At 39.0% G+C, this 19,302-nt stretch overlaps 1 protein-coding gene and 1 long non-coding RNA gene across 6 annotated transcripts in view; one reads left to right on the forward strand and one right to left on the reverse strand.

Moving 5' to 3' along the window:
• LOC129431757 (acyl-coenzyme A thioesterase 1-like) overlaps positions 1-19,302 on the reverse strand; it is a 96,751-nt gene that overhangs the window by 46,990 nt on the left and 30,459 nt on the right. For all 5 annotated transcript variants that reach the window (XR_012369245.1, XM_055189778.2, XM_055189776.2 and 2 more), the window contains exons 3-4: positions 5,192-5,386; positions 4,770-4,972 (exon numbers count right to left, since the gene is read on the reverse strand). Coding sequence is in view for 4 of the 5 variants with exons in the window: in XM_055189778.2 (XP_055045753.2) it covers positions 4,770-4,972; positions 5,192-5,386 (398 nt within the window). In the remaining variant the exon portion in view is untranslated. The remainder of the gene's footprint in view (positions 1-4,769; positions 4,973-5,191; positions 5,387-19,302) is intronic.
• LOC141363711 (uncharacterized) lies at positions 12,661-14,026 on the forward strand. Its single transcript, XR_012369268.1, has 4 exons — positions 12,661-12,742; positions 12,834-12,890; positions 12,985-13,056; positions 13,160-14,026. It is a non-coding gene; the product is annotated as an uncharacterized lncRNA (long non-coding RNA).

A 19,302-nucleotide genomic window follows, 5' to 3' on the forward strand; every position in this document is an offset into this window, starting at 1 on the left:
CCATCTACGTCCATTAAGCCAAGGGGGATGGTGAGTCTGTACAAGTCAAGATGGGTCTAATTAATGCCAGGTCATTGGTAAATAAGACCTTCATTTTACATGACTTTTTTAAAACAAATGCTCTGGACTTCTTATTTGTGACCGAGACTTGGGTGCCAGTGGACGATGTTAGTCCTTTTACGGATCTTGTGCCCACTGACTGTACTTTTTTAAACTGCCCTAGGAAATCTGGAAAGGGTGGGGGCATTGCTTGCGTTTTTAAGAGTTGTTTTAACTGTCGTACTTTGAAGTCCGAAGTGTATTCCAGCTTTGAGATATTGTCCTTCCAACTAAAAAGAGACAATAACCTGGCGTTTGCTGTTATATATCGCCCTCCAAAGTTAAACAGAGAATTTTTTAAAGCTCCACTGTGTAGGATCTACTCCCATCAAGCGGTGAAAGTCTATATGACAACCAACTGAATATTACTTTCTAGCCCCCCCCCATTCGGAACGCGTTTTAACTCGTACGGTGGCCCGGCCGTGTCATGCCAAGGTTAACATGGCTTCCAGTAGCTACAAAGCAAAAGCAATGAAATAAATGAACAATTTGCAATGTCATTTGCGTGTGATCCATCAAAGCACACAGATTTATGTTTAACATGGAAAAAGTCTGATTGTATATATCCGCTTAAAATCACATACAAAAAGCAACCATACACGTAGCTTAGACACTCCTTTTTCATCCACGCGAGGAAATTATCACAGGGGCTGTTAAACTTGATATTAAGATGTGTTTTCGTCGATCAGATCACAAGTGGACGAGAGAGAGACATTACGTTTACACTTGGTGTTTAAATCCGTCTCTTTTTGTCCATTTTCGACCGCTTCTCTTCAGATTACTGAGGAGATGGTCTGTGGACCAGTTCCTCTCCTATCATTTACTCATGAGCTGGAGTAATGACGGGTTTAAATGGACGCGAACTAATATGTCAGAGTCCAATGCTTATGTTTAAGTAAACGTTACATGTCCGTGTATATGTAAGAGCTTTCTCTGATATTGGTGAAATAAGATCGCTCAACTTTCACACGCTTGTAAAATGAAACGAAAGACGCGCAGATCAGACGCTTTTATCAATGAAAGGCTAAAAATAGCGCTGTACACCGTGTGTTTGTGTTAGAGGTCAGAAAAGATGAAAAACATTTATCTCAGTAACATTTACCTCAGATTACATAAATGGGCGGAGAGACTGCGTGTGGCTGTTCCAAGACATTAAACCACATGCATGTTTACACTAACAAGTGTTACGCATACCCATGCTATAGTTAGCCAAGGAACTATAAAACTTCAAGTTAACAACATAAACTGTATATGTAAACGAATATGCTGAATTACCTGTGGTGAAGATAACTTAGCAACTTCATTGTCCAATGAGACCCATCTTGGAAAACTAACTCCAATATTGACTTTGGTCTTGATGTTTTTCCTGTCGCGTTGTCGTTTAAAATCCCTGTTTCGCTTCCTTGGCGACTTGTTTTAATGTCCTCGAGAATAGTTCTTCAACAGGCTTTCAAAGCATTAGATCGCAGGTTTATCACGGCGTGCAGCCGAAGGATTCAGTCTAACGCAGGTCGCATATCCGGGCTGAATACGTCATCAAGCCTGGTTTATTAAAATTAACTGAGCATTACATTCGCAAGTCATAAGCATATTACATCAATTTACAATTAACTAAGAATAAATGTCAGCTTTATAATTGTTAATATTCTGAAATAAGACTGTCTTGATGACGTATACCGCCTACACATGCAACCTCCGTAGGCTTCAGCTCGCGGCCAGCTTGAGTGTACTCTGAAAGCGCGAAAGGCGGAGCTTGAATTTCAGGACTGTCCCTGGTCGGCGAATGTATTTCAAAGATGGAGGCACAACATGGATTCAGCCAGAGAGCGACTCGATCGTATGTATTTTAAATAGCAGATTCTACACTTACGAGAATACTTTGATTAGTGGGGTGGAAGGAATTACACATGAATGAGCACATACTTTTGGAAGAAAACATGGGTTTTTGCTAAGAATTAACTAAAAAAAGTACACACTGGAGCTTTTTTTAAGGAATTTGCTAATTTTATAGGTTGCATCACCACACAGGCTGAAAGGCTACTGATTGTTGGTGATTTTAACATTCATGTTTGTTGTGATGCAGACCCCTTTGCCAAGGAGTTTAGCAGTCTTACTGATTCCCTCGGCTTAACGCAAATGGTCACGGAGTCTACACACTTACGTGGCCATGTAGATCTCATTCTTACACATGGGGTTACTATTAACAATATTGAAATTGGTGATTTTTTTTTCTTCAGTTTTTCAGATCACAAACCTGTGATGTTTACCTGTTCTATTGTAGAACAGGTTGTTAAAGACAAGAAGCCTATTCTTTAATCTTCGTTTTAATGAGATTTACAGTTTTGAGAATAATTCAAATATTGAACAACATCTTATGCTCTTTAATTCCACCTGCACTGAAATTTTAGACTCTATTGCGCCTTTTCGAAGAAAGCAGCTTAAACCTAAGACAGAACCATAGTTAGATAATAATATACGGGAGTTGCGACGAGTATGTCGGCGTGCTGAATGAAAGTGGAAAAAAGACCAATTGCATGTGTCCTTAGAAATACTACGTACCTCCCTAACTAACTATCAAAGAGCTGACAAGGAAGCTAAAGCAAAATACTTTTCGGACATTATAACAAGAAATCATCAAAATCCCAGAGTCCTTTTTTCTAAAAATATAAATTCAGCCTTAAACCCACCTATGGATATACATTATGATGACCCACTCATCACCTGTGAACGTTTTCTTAAGTATTTTACAGATAAGATTAGTGATATTACACAACATATTGTGCATAATAATTATGATCCATCATCTCTATCTCTGTGTAATGTTTCTTTATGTGTATTTGAACCAATTTCCTTAAATTTTCTGTACGTCTTAATTATGAAGCTAAAGTTGACTACATCTGCCACCGACATTATTCCAGCGCGCTTGCTTACGCAGATTTTTAATTCTGTTGGCCCCTGTATACAATCATTAAACCAGAGTCTAGCAATAGGCACTGTTCCAGAATATTTTAAGCATGCTATTATCAAACCTCTGCTGAAGAAAACAAATCTGGATGTGAATATTCTTTCGAATTTCAGGCCAATCTCTAATTTATCTTTTATATCAAAAATTCTTGAAAAGGTTGTCTTCCTCCAAGTACTAAATTTTTCAGAGACAAATAGAGTTTTTGAAAAATTTCAGTCTGGATTCAGGAACTTCATAGTACAGAATCAGCTATACTCCGAGTGTCAAATGATATTTTATTATCTGTTGATTCGGGCCTGTCTGTAGTATTACTTCTGATAGATTTGAGCGCTGCTTTCGATACAGTCGACCATAATATTCTTATCTCGCGGCTTGAACAATGTGCACTGGACTGGTTCAAATCATTCTTGAAGGACAGAACTTTTTCTGTGTGTATAAATGGACATTTTTCCTCTAAATCAGCTCTGACATGCGGGGTCCCTCAGGGTTCTGTTTTGGCTCCAATATTGTTTTCTTTATATATGTTGCACTGGGTTCAATATTTAGAAAACATGGTGTGTCATATCATTGTTACGCTGATGATACTCAGATATATTTGCCCATCAAGCAAAATGATAAAACTGGACTATGTACTTCAACTGCCTGTTTGGCAGATATAAAGGCTTGGATGGCAAATCATTTTTTGAGTCTAAATGAGAATAAGACTGAGATAATTATGCTTGGTCCTTTAGCCGTCTCAGGCAGCGTACACCAAACACTGGGAAATCTGTCTGCCTATGTAAAGCAGTCTGTTAAAAATTTGGTTGTGGTTTTTGATTCTGCTCTGTCTTTCGATAAACAGGTTAATTCTGTTGTTAAATCTTGTTTCTTTCAGTTAAGATTATTGGCCAAAGTTCAAAACCTGTTAAATTCTGATGAATTTGAGAGGGTAATTCAGGCTTTAATTCTCTATCGGTTGGACTACTGTAATTCAATCTACATAGATCAGTCAATCCTGTGTGGATCGTTTACAAGTGGTCCAAAATGCTGCGGCCAGATTGCTTACTAGAACTTGCAAATACGACATTACTTCTTTCCTAATCTCCTTGAATTGGTTGCCGGTGAAATACAGAATTTAGTATAAAACGTTGCTTTTTGTTTTTAAAGCTCTTAATAGGCTAGCTCCTTTATATCTTTCTGAGCTTTTATGTATAAATGCACCATCTAGATGCCTAAGATCTTCTACCCAAAATTTGTTGAAGGTTCCCAGAACGCGGCTAAAAACAAAGGGAGACTGAGCTTTTGCCGTAGCTGGTCCCAAATTATGGAATAGTGTACCACTATATATAAGGGAAATTACTCATGAGTCCTGTTTTAAAAAAAACTCTAAAACGATACCTACTACAGAAACAACAATCAATGAGCGTGTAATGTGTTATTTCCTGACTGTGTAAATCTTTTGTGTTATTTTTTATATGCTCTGTGTGTGGTTTTTATGTATTTATTATTTTGTATTGGCTATGTTCAGCACTATGGCCAACACCTGTTGTAATAGTGTAATATAACTAAACTAAACTAAACTAAACTAAACTAAACTAAACTAAACTAAACTAAACTAAACTAAACTAAACTAAACTAAACATAAACAGAATAAAACCTTCATAAACAGCCGGTTTGCCCTTAACTTTAAACTATTTCACATTTTGTAAGGGACAGTACAACACACCTGTCACTGTTCCATGTTCATCACTGATGTAGTGTCCAAACGCCTCCCAGAAATCCTTATCCTCTGACTGATGTAAAGAGTGCAGCGTCGCCTTCTGATTTGGCAATAAATTCATTATGACAATCTGAAACATCTCATCCACCAGACCTCGACTGGGCTGTACAGACAGCAGCGGCCTTTTCCCCATCTTGGTGCTCATAGACCTACAGAGTTTTCATAAGAAATGGAAATATTTCAAAACAATTTCTAAATTAAATATCTCTCCTTCTCTTCAGTGCCAAGACTCTTAAGCGTGTTGTTTTGACCAGCTCTCCTTCTTCTTGGATGGGAATACGTCTGTATTGCTCCACATCACATTATGTAAACTGTTTTCATATTAAAGTTCTTCACAGATGTCATCTATCAGTTAATGCACTACACACCTTGCACTCAGATGTTTGCTCTTATATGCGCTGCGGCTGTTAAACTGGAATGAACTTGATGAAGGCATTAAATAATGCAGGGCGGAGCTGAAACTTGCCGTCATTTTCATATGCCGTGATAATGAGGGTAATGATTGAGATGCAGTTCGACCAATGTTTGCGTAGCTCCGAATGTGAAGTGCTGAAAGGCGGGACCTAAAGAGAAAGGTCAAAGCAATGCAAAACCACACAATGAATAGTGACTGCAGAAAGCAAAAGCAGAATCCAGGACATTTTGGGCAATTTAGAAATCCCAAATCCCATTTTTTTAAATCTAAAAAGAGGACATGTGCTGGATAAAGAGGACGTATGATCACCCTGAACAGTACTTGGGCCACTGATGACATTTCACAAACAAGATCACAACTACAGACAAGAATGCATATTGAGAAATGCCAAGTACAGTACGTACTAATTTATGCTAGCTCCAGGCAACCTGTGACTTCAAAACCATGACTCACGGCTTTGAAGTGTGAGTACATCGATCTAGTACGAGTTCACGGGTGGGAAGTCACAGGTTTGACTGCCGTTCCAGTGCACTTTCACAGGTAGAAGAAAAAAACACGGGTTACAGGCTGCCTGGAACATGTACTTCCAGTTCTGAGTCGTGAGTCACGGCTCAAAATGCAGCATTAAATAAAATACCTACTCATCGACTATTAAAACAGTATGTACTATAGTATGAATGTAGTGTGAATGAAATTCGAACGTACTACATTCACACTGTTGATACATCATGTGACACATGTGGTCATAACAGCAGGTAACCCATTAACTTATCTGGGTACTTTTCACCTGATGTTTTTTGGAATACGATGAATTTGGACATACTACTTGCTTTGCTACTGCTTTTTGGATACTATAGTAGGAAAATAGGTGGTTTCGGAAGCAGCACCAATGTTGACATTTTTGGTGTTTGAGATATTTGGTGACCCTAGGCAGACCCCCTTGCTCTTCATGCCACGCTGCACAGATCGATTGGCATGTGACATCACTGTGCTGCGATAGCCATACGAAAACATAACAACCAGTTTACATGCCTATCAACATGCTTCTTGATGGGGAGCCAAGATGGCGGAAGGAGTTGACGATCTTTTTTAAGTGGTGTTAATTTCCCTGGTGTCTACCCTTTTAAATACAACAGGATTTTACAACAGTAATTATTTTACATCTCAAACTCGCGGCCCGCAGGCTATTTGCGGCCTGCGTCTGCTGTCAAAAACATAACATAATCCAGCCCACAGAAAGGGAGGAGGAGCGGGGGATGTAATCATGTGCCCAGGTTAGGAAAATAGGAAAGATGAGGATAAAAGTGCAAAAGATAAAAGTATGTAATTAGCTATGTCACTAATCTCAAAATGATTATAATATGTATAATGAAGTAGGCCTATCTAATATATCATTACGTAGCTTGCAGTTACACATAGGCCTGGTTTCACAGACAAGAATTAGCTACAGTAAAGCCAGGACTAGGCCTTAGTTAAATGAAGATGTTTAAGCATCTATTATAAACATGCCATAAAAAAGTATGTTACTGCTGTGTATCTTGAGACAAATACTTAAAATCTGTCAATGCAATTGCAATAATTTTCAGTTGCGACAGCTCAAACGTGTTTTAGTCTATGACTAGCCTTGTCTGTGAAATCAGGGCATAGATCATAGAGAAATATCCCTACCTTGCAGGATTCCACATGATTAACTCTGATCAGACCAAATCAGACGTTTATCCTGGGGGCGCAATTATAGGAGAAAAAAAAACATATGGTAAACTATCTTCATCTCAAAAATCAGTATGTTACAGTAGAAAAGTCCAGCATGAATAACCAGGTGAGCCCCTAAGCAAAGTCCAATGGCCTGGGGCCCCCACGCCCTAAGATTGTGTATGATTTTCCTTTGATTTACACAACATTCAGGTATATGTAAACAGGATTTATTTTACTTTGAACTGCACAACTGAACACAAAATTTGTTACGGTTTAGTGTAAAATAAGCATTATTTAAAGAAAATATTAAGAGTTTTGTTCCAAAAAAAGACAACTTGGATCATTTTTCAAAAATCTTGTTTTTTTAATTGTGCATTCCAATTAATATCAATCAAACTGCAGTTGGTTGTATTGATTAAGCCTTTATAACTAAAAATACAGCTAAGTAGCACCATAAAACATGTGATAATAATAAACATGTTTTGACAATTATTTTTTTTAAATGGAGTTTTGGAACCAAACTCTTAATTTAGTCTCCTTCGTATTCAAAATAAAAAGAAATTATTTTAAATTAAGGACTTTTTGTTTAGATTGTTACTGCGCTGCCAAATTAGCACTGGCCCCACCAAAAAGAACTGATAAAACAAGCCTGATTGTCTTTAGTGTCTTCTTTCGCTTGGATGTAATGTGTGTTGCGCATTCACACCTGTTTCGCGTCTTTTTTGGTTAAATATTTGATTGAATATTTGTCAAGCCCAGTCTTAGTTTTACCCTAAGCAAAAGTCGTCTTTTAGTACGTTGTCTGGTTAATTTTTTTCTGTTTATGGGTCGCATGTTTATAAATGATCATTTATAAAGAAATCATTAAATCCGCTTGTGGCCAGCAGGGGCCCTCAAAGCCCGCGGAGTAAAAACGCTACAGTCAATAAATATAATCAAACAATTACCGTATTTCAATGTTGAAATATGGTTGAAAATAAGTTTGTCCGCCTTGGACTGGCTTACGACGTGATTTCAACTAAGTAGTTTTGGCTGGACTATTTGACTACGTGTTTTAACTGACCATGTTTTCAACTCATAATCTAAGAAAGCTATAATCTATTATAGATGCTAAAACAACGGAGAAAATAAATGACCAAACCATGTTTATTATTATCTTAAATAAATGTAAAGAGTTTTACATATTCGGTCAAAGTTTAAAAAAATATATGAAACTGCGATTGAGGTGCAATGCGGATTCAGGCTATAATTACCCCATTCCACCAGGTGGCGGTAATGCACCATTAAAGATAGTTGCCAACCGCCATGAAACCGAAAGAAGCAGCGAAGAGGCGCGTGAATGGCCCTGTCCCAAATGGCACACTCCGGACTTGTGGTCCTCCTCAGAGTCCACACTTTGATGACATCACGTAGTCCACACTTTAGGGACCCTTGATGCGAGTCCACGTGGGTGCACCGGAGTCGTATTTTGGGACAGACACGAGCGTCACACCGGAAATAGGTAGAGAAGTTGCCCGTCAGTGTGAACTCCTCTCTTCCGTCGTCTGATTGGTCTGATTGCCCTTTCGCAAGGACTTCTGGGTTGGTAAAGTGCGCGAAGCCTGCTGCAGTGCGGGCTTCGCTGAAGATCGTATCAAGGGGGCAAAGGAGGCGCTAATGAGCACACTTCAAAGCGTAAAAATGACAGATGGGACACCCTACGGACTCATAGACTAAGCGAGAATGCGCAATTTAAGGCCAAGAGACCGAAAGTCCACATGGGGTGCGCCATTTGGGACGGGGCCAACGTGGTGCAAATCTTCCACTCATCATTCACAGAGAGAAGCCCCATAGATATGTACACTAGATGTCGCCTTGGGGTTCTAAGCATGCGTCAAAACCTGCCGCCATCTTGGAACAGGGCTCTTGTCATAGAAAGTAGCAAGGTAAAGCTGCTATCTCCGCCTGCATTTCGAATTCATGGACGATGCCGGACTGTTGTGCTGCGTATGGATGTTAGGGCTACTAGCACTATGCATTATATTTAGAAAAAGTAGATTTTCAAAATTTTAAAACTTTAATTTTTTCTGAACTCAATGCTAAATACATGTCTGACTGTTGAAACAAACCAAACGAAAACCAAGTAAATCGCATTCATGACGATTTATGGTGATTTATTTCCGTTACACCATTGCCTACAATGACGCTGATGCGGGATTCCCCTGCTTCAAGATGGCGGCTCTGTTTGACGCATTCGGTCCAATGAACTGACGGGGCCAAGGCGACATCTAGTGTACATATCTATGGAGAAGCCCAACCAACCGCCAGATTACAGAAAGCTCGGGGGCCTGTTGCACAAAAGTAGAATAAAGACATCCAGGATAAATGACTGAGCTGAGCTCAATAAAGCCAAAACAAGTGTGTCCAGGCTTAATTGGTTGCACAAAGACCAAGCCAGGATGATCAGACACGGATTCATTAAGCCAGGTGAAATCAATCCTGGATAGGTGCGCGCTCACGGATCACTCAAATAGACCCCGCCACCGATCACAGATTCACCGATTCACCATGGCAACTAGCGGCGTTCTTTTCTCCGTCAGAGGCACAAATCCATACGAGGAGGTAAATTCATAATTAAGAAGAAAGGCAACACCGCCACCATGGGCGAGGCTAGCCCCTTTTTAGGGGTGCTTCAGCACCCCTAAAAAGGAGCTCAGCACCCCTAAAACTTGGGGCAAGAAATTTAATTATTCTAAAATGTTCGTTCGTCTTTGACCAGGTTAAATAATGTCCAAAACATACTCCGTAGTTTGTGGTTTAAAATGTGTAATAAGGTAGAAAATGAAAACCTCCCCGCTTAGCAAATGGTGTCATCCTCTTCTTCTACTTCTCTGTACCTGCATCGCCGCCCGTCCGTCATTCAGCGTGAAACACACGCAGAGTGAGAATCAGTTAAGTGTTGTGATGTAACTTTTTTGTTCAAATCTTACAAAATGTTATGTTTATAATGAGCGAGTGAATCACGAATCAATCTTTCAAGCTGTGTTTTTTTCTTATAATGAATCACCATGGTACACGTATAATAAGTGTTTATTTTCGGATTATTTTAGTCCGGCGGGTACCCGCGCGCTGCGGAGTAGCAAAGTACCTGGGTGACTCGTCCATAGACTTAAACGGAGAGAAGTAGCGCCGGTTACAATGTTCTTCCGCAAGACGCATGCAGTGCGTCTCAGGGTTGTATACGTGTGTCTCCGTTGTTAAAGTTTATTGTATGATTTATCGTTCATTTGAGACTTAGGCTGTTTCTCAATATGCGTTCTTCAGCGATCTTGCGTCCTCGTGTCCTCGCTCTACGTCATCATTAACGGTCGAAGTTCATTCCAATTCTCAAGAACGCAAGGACAGAGGACGCATGAAAATACCCGGATGTGTTCTTGATATCGAGGATGCATCGAGTGCAGCCTTGCTGAAATCGCTTTACGCCCCAGAAGTCATTGCGGCTAAACTTCCGAGTTCGTTCTTCCCAGGTCGCCTGGCAAGACCGATCTCCACGAGGACGCAAGTCCGTTCTTTGCGTTCTTGGAATTGAGAAACAGCCTTATTTTAACAATCGGTTGTCATGTAAACATGACATCACGTGCGTCTTTTCTGGTCAGTCGTCATGAAAACATGGCGTTTGGAACAGAGTGAAAACAAACTACATATCACTATACCACCAGTAGGCTACCGGTAAGTTATGTGTGAAATCACTAACTGTCTGACTATCAAACTAGACAATAAATATTTTTTTAGTTTGTCACATGTAGACTAATATGAAGGGGATAACGTTTTTAACCCTTAGTGCAGGAATCACAAGTGTTTTGTTTTAGACATATAGTAAAGGTAATGGTTCAATTAAAGGACTGTTAAAAGAAAAGCTGCAAATTAACAAACTATTAATAAACCTACCATATATTGTAGGCATAAAAGTTATAAACTAGGAGATCTGTCATTTTGACAAAGGCTTGAAACGATACACTGTATATTCACATAAAACCATACCCACACTGCTGGTGTAGCCCACCTTTTGTCCTGAGACTTTAATATGGCATTAATGGCAAAAATGTGCTAGCTCACCATTAATTAGAAATAAAAAGGTTGGCAAAAAAAATGCATCTGAAAACTCATCAGATTGATGCTTTAATATGTTATTTAAAAAAATAACATATTTTTAAAAAATAAGCAAAATAAGCATGCTCCCAGACCCTAGAGGGGTAATATTCTTCTCATCTTTTTCATCCCTGACCCATTTTCATGCCTGAAAGGTCTCCAAAAAAATCTTTATTTTGGAGTTAGTTGAACCAATGTTAAAATGAAAGCTATTTTACAATAGACATATTATTGGTTTCTGTAGGAAAAAAGAGCGGGTGGTGGCAGCGGAGCTCATTGGGTGCTCAGCACCCCTAAAGCTCTAACCCTAGAATCGCCTCTGACCGCCACAGTGATAAAGCAAAGAGAAAAAGCGTGGCAAAGTATTGCAGACCGCCCGAATGCGTAAGTAGTGCACATTACACACTCACCGCTCCGCTGAAACATCACAATTACAATTAAAATATTTAATTCACATCTCCAAAAACGCAATTGTACCCTGATTATGAAACAGTTAATTTTTTTATTGAAATGGACTGCAAATATGAGTGAAATTGTGTAAAGTAACTCCATCATACTGGATAAGGCTTCAATAAATTATTATGACAGCCTTACATTATTACTACGCTCATTATGTACTCTGCTTCTTATGTTTTTTTCTTTTTCTGTTTTTCTGCTTTTATTAATGTAAAGCTGCTTTGAAACAATAAAAACAATTGTGAAAAGCGATTTATAAATAAAATTGAATTGAATAAATAGATGAGCTATTAATAATAATTTAATTTATAAAGCGCCTTTCAAAGGACCCAAGGTCACTTGCTCATTGCACAGCAAAAAAATGACTTTCTTCGTGTTTTTGTCACAGTAAAAATATCAAAACATTCTTAAATTAAGATGTATTAAAAGTTTTCTTGAAATATACTTTTTCATAAACACTTAACTCAAAACGATTTTCTTATTCCATTGGCTGATTTTTTGCTTATTTTCCTAGGTCATTTTGCTCATCAAGAAAATGCATCTTAATTTAATAATTTTTTTATATTTTTACTGAAAACAAGACAAAAATACAAAGTAAGTCATTTTTTGCAGTGTGACTCCATTGAATGTTCTTGTGTAATAAAGAAAGTCTCTCTTTTTGTGTGTGGTGTGTGTGATGTAGATTAAACATGACCGGGCCAAAACGGATATGGCAGCAGCTCAAAATCAAATACAAGAACATTCTGCAGAATGGTAAGGGCCCTGACTAATACTTAATAATGCACAAGCATAGACTGTACCCAGAAGGTGCCTGCTCACACATTGTCTGTACTGTTTTAGCAGTGAAAAAGAATACCCAGAGACAAGGCACGGGTGGTGGGTCACCAAAAGCTGAACTCACCCCAGCAGAGGCCAGCTTTGGAGCTAAAGAAAGGCAGGCTGGTTGGAGGGGATCCCTGGGGGAAAAGAGACAAGCATAGGTCCCTCCCAAGATGCAACCCACTTCATACAAGGTATGTTCTTCCATCTCTACATGGGACACAATCACATTCTATAATCTATTTGGACTGTCTGTCTTTGGTTTGCCTATTGCCTTGCAGTGTCTGGCAGCACTGTATTACTTTTTAATAAAGCCACCAGCACGAGCACCAGACGATGCTGATCCAGTGAGTACTCTATCAAAGGCATACTGACTGTACTCTCTCTGGATTCCAGAAGGCATAAGGTATCATGTCAAACTTGTGAAAGTACTATTCAGTCTACAATGGTGAGGAGTCATTATTTGGAGCCATCACAAAATCTCATTTCTTTTACAGGACCCAGTGTCACTGGTGCACTGGACTGCACACACATAAGGATAAAAGCCCCCTCAGGTGCCCATGAGGCAGATTTTGTAAATATGAAATCTTTTCACAGCATTAATGTTCAGATGAACATAACTTTTTGATCTTTTCCATTGAACACTAGCAAAATGGCCTGGCTCAGTCCATGACTCCAGAATCTTTCTGACCTCTGAAATCTATCAGCGCCTATCACACGGTGAGCCACACAACCCCTATTAATAACCACTTTTTACTAAATGGCTGTGTTAAGAATATCACTGTGTTTATGAGGCAGTAATGATGAGATTTTGTGTTGACAGGTGAATTCTTTGCTGTGTTGCTGGGAGACGGGCCTTTTTTCCTGACACCTTTAACAGACCCCCAGGACGCACAGCAGGCCTACAACTATGCCCATGCCAGGACCAGTGTTGAAATGACCTTTGACCTCCTGAAGGCACGCTTTTACTGCCTTCACAAATTAAGGGTCAGCCCTGTGAGGGCATGTGACTTTACTGTGGCTTGTGCTGTCCTCCACAATGTGGCCTGCCTGAGGAAGGAGAGGGCACCCAGAGTGCCGCCAGCCATGGACTGGGACAATCCGGAAGTCTTCCCTGATGACAACAGTGGTCGGCTGCTGAGGGACCAATATGTGTTGAATTATTTTAGTTAGTATGTGTGCTTTCAATTTTTTTTTTTATTGATTTGGCCTCTCTTGATGTTTGTGCTGTATACTGTGTGTATACTGTTTGTAATACAAGCTTGCAGGGAGGCTACTGCATCCATTAATTGTCTTGTTTTCAGTTGTCTGAAATTGTCTGTTCAGTTAGTGTGTGTATGGATTTGTCTTGCATTTATTTCAGTGTGCAGACAGGCAGGGTGTGTTGTATACAAACCTTTGAATGTGTATTTATCCTTTGGTTGTATAATATGATTTGATTCTGTGCTTTTCATCTTGTAGAGTCACTGTGTGACTTCAGTTTCGAAAACAGCTGATGGTTTACCTGCTTGTTTTGTCCTTATTCAATAAAGGAACATAATGTTACACTTTGTGCTTTTATATTTATATGGAATGTGTATTTTATATGACAGAGTATAAGGACCACACAGAGGAAAGGAGAAAGTCATACATTTGAGGCTGGTCTTTCTGTGGAAAGATGCATATTGTTTTTACAGTCCAACAATTTGATGCTGATGTGCCAAAAGATTAAGTATGTCCTTGTTTCTGAAACCATACTGAAGTACAATTCCACGAAATGCCCCACAACTGTTATTGTAACAACTGTCCTCCTCTAAAACAACAAGTTACAATATTACGACTTCATTCTCTGTCTGTGATTTTTTTTCCTCTGTGGCCCTAATGTTCTATCATTTTATATATAGCATTATAGTCTATTGGAAACTGTAAATTATCTAATGATAGCAACATTATCTAAAAATCATAATTTATCCAAAATTATTGAAATTAATAATCACAAACATTAAAAAATGACAGTGGGTCTAGTTTTATGTGATAACAATGTATATTGGGCAGTGAAATAAATATTGGTTTCTGTTTGTGGTGACTGCTGACTGACATAAGGGATGAGATTAAATAGATCCTGGAATTTAGCCTGGTCTGGAGCAGGCTAGCTCCACAGAAAAGATCTCCATGGTAATTTATACCATAACATATCCTCCTGCCCCCTATCCAGCTTTAGTGCAACTGGATCACGTATCAATTGAGCCAGGATCACCAAGATATCCCGGCTTAATCCCTTATCCTAGTTTTGTGCAATAGGCCCCTGGACTGCTCATAGGACCTATGTTTACTGCACTCTGGAATCTGTGTTGGTATATGTTTATTGCACTCTGTTTTGGTTACTGGACCGACCTGTTTCACGGGTTCACACTTACATATAATTTATAGAGTAATTTAGAATGCGTGTTTTGCGTGCTGTCCGGGGGAGGGCTTCAAGCTCGGACTTGGCCCGAACCCAGAGTACCCCCCCCCCCCCTGTGTAAGTGGTTTTTAGAACTAGAAGTGTGGAGAAGGGGTGGTGGGGGGATGCTACAAACTGTCAATGGATCGAGGTAAGACTGCTGAGTCTATAAGTACCCTCTCATGGTTAATTGCTTCCACCTGTGTATAATGGCTGAGTGCTTCCACCTGTGATTAATTATCTGAACGTGCTCCTCCCGAACTTTGTTAATAAAACATCATTTATTGCAGATGGAAGAAATTGATTCAGTTTTTCGAAGCAGTTCGAAACACCACACATGCTGGCGACCCCTGCTGGTCAAAATAGTGTAAAAGCAGATATGTCCAAACATTTTACACTTTTTTTACAAAATAATAGCAAGATTTTTATTAAAATATGTTTAAAAAATGATTTAACTTAATCAAGACATAATTAAAAATATATTGTGTTTTTAGTTTTATTTAGGGCAAACAAATCATTAAAACGAACTACCCTTTTAATTATGCACATTTTTGTCATTAAATCTGTCTATAAACAAAAAGTAGACAAAATGATAGTGTTATTAATCAGAAGGATAAATGTTTTATGAACTTGCATAATAAAACTGACCCGAGTTCACCTAAACATATTAGACCAGGGGTGGGCAATTCTGGTCCTGGAGGGCCACAGTCCTGCAGAGTTTAGCTCCAACCCTAATCAAGCACACATGAACTTCATTTGCAAGTGATACTGAAAACTTTGATTAGATTTTTCAGGTGTGCCTGATTAGGGTTGGACCCAGGGGCGGAGCCAGACTTTGTAGACATTGGGGGCTTAGCCCAAATCTAGGTTTCAAAGCTTGGTCCCCTGCTGATATTTTTTCTCAATTTACGGCAGCTTTATAAAATATTTTTTAATATAAGTGTTATCTGTATTGTCATTTTGAAACTGTAACAAAACACATTTTGACAATGACACTTTAACTTCTCTTATCCAAAAATAGGCAAAATATGTTTGCTGTTTTGCTGCTAATCCAGTAACTATAAAGCTACATAAGAAAGAATAACAATTTTGACTTCATTGAGAGAACAATTTCTCACCTGCTTATGGAGTTCTCCAGCTTACGTTCTCTCTCTCTCTCTCTCTCTCTCTCTCTCTCTCTCTCTCTCTCTCTCTCTCTCTCTCTCTCTCTCTCTCTCTCTCTCTCTCTCTCTCTCTCTCTCTCTCTCTCTCTCTTTCTCTGTCTGATCTGTCTCTCTCTCCACCCTCCTTCTCTTCCTATTTGCACTGACAGTTATCACACATAAGGATATTTGAATGTAAGAGATTGAGGATTTACATTTTATAACTGTCTATCAATGTATTTCTGAGGTAAAATCATTGCGAATTTCAGTGAAATGCATTTAAACAAAATATAAGCTGCCTATGTCATGATTCTGCCCTCTTGTCCTTGTTTTAGTATTAGGCTCTGTTTACACGTACATGGTTATTTTTAAAAACTGAGAGATTTACCTTCGTTTGTGCCCCTCGTTTACACGCAAACGGAGAACTTGCCTCTGAAACCGATTGTTTCTAAAAACTCCGGCCAGAGTGGAGATCTTGAAAATCTTCGGTTGCACGGTTGCATGTAAAGTGAGACAAACGGATGTTTAAGCAGGCAACGTCACAGAGTATGCGCCAGAGCTCGCACCTACGTCAAAAGGGCGACCCATGTTTACATGTGACTGCTACTCTGAATGCTTCCAAGATCACATTTATGTTCGTGCAAACTCGTTTCGTGTGATTGTATTTGCAAATACAGCTGCTCCATTATGTTGAGGAGCAGAGACGAGTGCTCGGAGGTCAGCAATTTTACGCGTGTTTGACTTCATGCGGCGCTGCAAGAACCGACGGACGGATGATGTCAAAGTACCGCGAGAGCGATTCGAAATTAGACCTCTACGTGTGATTCCTCAACTCGCTCTCGCGGTACGCTGACGTCATCAATCACCTACTGCAACAAGTCCTCTCTCCAACATGAAGAACCAGTTCACGTCACCACCAGCGCTGCCGCTGATTGGCTTACGTGGGCTTGAGCTTCTCTTGACGGCATATATGCACGGGTACGTGTAAATAAACACTTTTCTGAAAACTGACATGTGTGCACGATATTATTTTTGAAACCGGAGAGGTTGAAATGTCCGTTTATGAAAATAGCCGTCCACGTGTAAACATAGCCTTAGTCATGAGGCAGAATCATGACAGGCCCATGTTTTGTGTGAAAGCACTGGCCTTGATTATTTAAGCCATGTGCTTTCTGTCTCGTCTCTTGACCCCGCCCCCTTGTTTCCTCATTAATTATCCCATTATTGTTTGACTCATGTCACCTGTTACCCTCTCACTGCAAAAAATGACTTTCTTACTTAGTATTTTTGTCTTGTTTTCAGTAGAAATATCAAAAAATTCTTAAATTAAGATGCTTTTTCTTGATGAGCAAAATGACCTAAGTAAATAAGTCTAGTTTTAAGACAAATAATATACAATTTAAGTGAAATTGTCCTTAAAACAAGCAAAATTAACTGCCAATGGGGTGAGAAAAAAAATTGTGAAATAAGATTTCTTTTTTCTTAAACACTTAATTCAAGTAAAATCTTCTCACCCCATTGGCAGATAATTTTGCTTGTTTTAAGCAGAAATTCACTTAAATGGTATATTTTTTGTCTAAAAACTAGTATTATTTTCTTAGGTCATTTTGCTCATTAAGAAAATACATCTTGATTTAAGAATTTTTAGATATTTCGACTGAAAACAAGACAAAAATACTAAGTAAGAAAGTCATTTTTTGCAGTGCTTGATTTGCTCCCCTATTTAATGCCCTTGTGTTTGTTGTCTTGTGCAGATTCGTTCTGTTAATACCTGTACTTATCTGTGTGATTATAGTCAAGAGTATTTTGTCAAGTTTATTGTTCTATTGTTCATATCCTAGTCTTGTTCCTGTTTTTGTTTAGTCAAGTCCTGTTAGTTATTGTCATTGTAAGTTTTAAGGTGTGTTCGACTTCATGCGGCGCTGCGCAGACCGATCGGCGGCTGACTTGAAGCAGTGCATTTTGGTTAGTAATTTTGTCCGACTTAAGCTGGCGCTGCAGGCATGTGACTGTGTCATATGGTTTTTAAGTACCGCGAGAGCGATTCAAGATCAGCCGCCTGACTTAGCCAGCGCAGTTCCCGAAGAGGAGCTGCACGGGCTGTAATGACGACACAGCTGTTTCACGATTGGTCGGATTCACCACATGACAACACTCATGTGTGTTTCGTGTGTATTTTTACGCCCTTAGTTCCACACAAATCTGTATTTTTATAACAGTTAAAGCTCTTTTCATGTAGTCGCAATGTTATATTGTGTCATCTTCATCAAAATAAAATGGATAAAAAACGTAGACCCCACTACATTGGTATTTAAATAATACATGCTTATGTTAAACTTTATTCTTGTAAAAACAGATGCTGTAATCCTCTTCAGTTCCACTCCTGTCATACACGGACATTTAAAACAGTATAATTCACTTTTTATGTAGTTTACATCTTACAAATCATGTTTATTGCGATAAAGCAAGCAAACGACACGTGATCAGCCATGCCTGACGTAAATGCCGCAAACTACGGGAAGCACAGCGCATCCGACTTCACGTCTCCGTTTTCAGCTCCTCCCCACCTGCACGCGGCTAATCTCGCCGATCGGTTACATCCAGCCGCAGCCGATGTCGAACACACCTATTGTCTTAGTCATTGTCTTGTTTTACCCCCTCGTGGGTCTTTTGTTTGGAGGTCTTTTAATAAAAGTTTTTTGAGTTCATCTACGCCTGCGCATGGGTTCTCTTTCTCTCTCTCCTTTCTGAGAAATTCCTCACAGCCTACGTAAGTAACTATATACTTTATTATTATTATTATTAATAATAATAATAATAATAATAATAATAATAATAATAATACATTTATTTTACTTTACAAAAATAAATCATATCCATCTATAAAAAGGGATATATGCAACAATGAGCAAGTTTTTTCAAAGTTTTAATTCACTGTTATTAAATGTACTTTAAATACAATGTTACCAACGACAGTGTGCAGCAGATGAGGGAGACTAACTTAGATCAGAACGCAACAGTAAGTTAGATGTCATGCAGATAATATATCAGTTGACGCTATTTAACAGTATTTAAAAGGCGTTTTGCAGGTTAAATTTTTCAAAGAATTTGTGCAATTTGCTTGTTGATAATTAACATTTAAACTGTTATCCATTGTATTTTATGTTGTTGGGTATCACAAAACCCGAAAAAGTATGAAAAAGTACAGTGGTTTGCAATGATTCTCCTTTCCCCCACAACGCACTGTATGACGTCACGCTGGAGAGAGAATTTACCAAAGCCGCCTTGAGAGCATTGAGAATGACTATAGAAAGACGAGTAACATATAGATCTGATAGCGCAGATTACAAACAGACGGACAGACAGACAGACGGATAGGCTGGTATAGAGAGATAGGCAGAT

Source organism: Misgurnus anguillicaudatus, chromosome 1 (genome assembly GCF_027580225.2).
Source record: "Misgurnus anguillicaudatus chromosome 1, ASM2758022v2, whole genome shotgun sequence".
In the NCBI taxonomy this organism is placed as follows: Eukaryota; Metazoa; Chordata; class Actinopteri; order Cypriniformes; family Cobitidae; genus Misgurnus; species Misgurnus anguillicaudatus.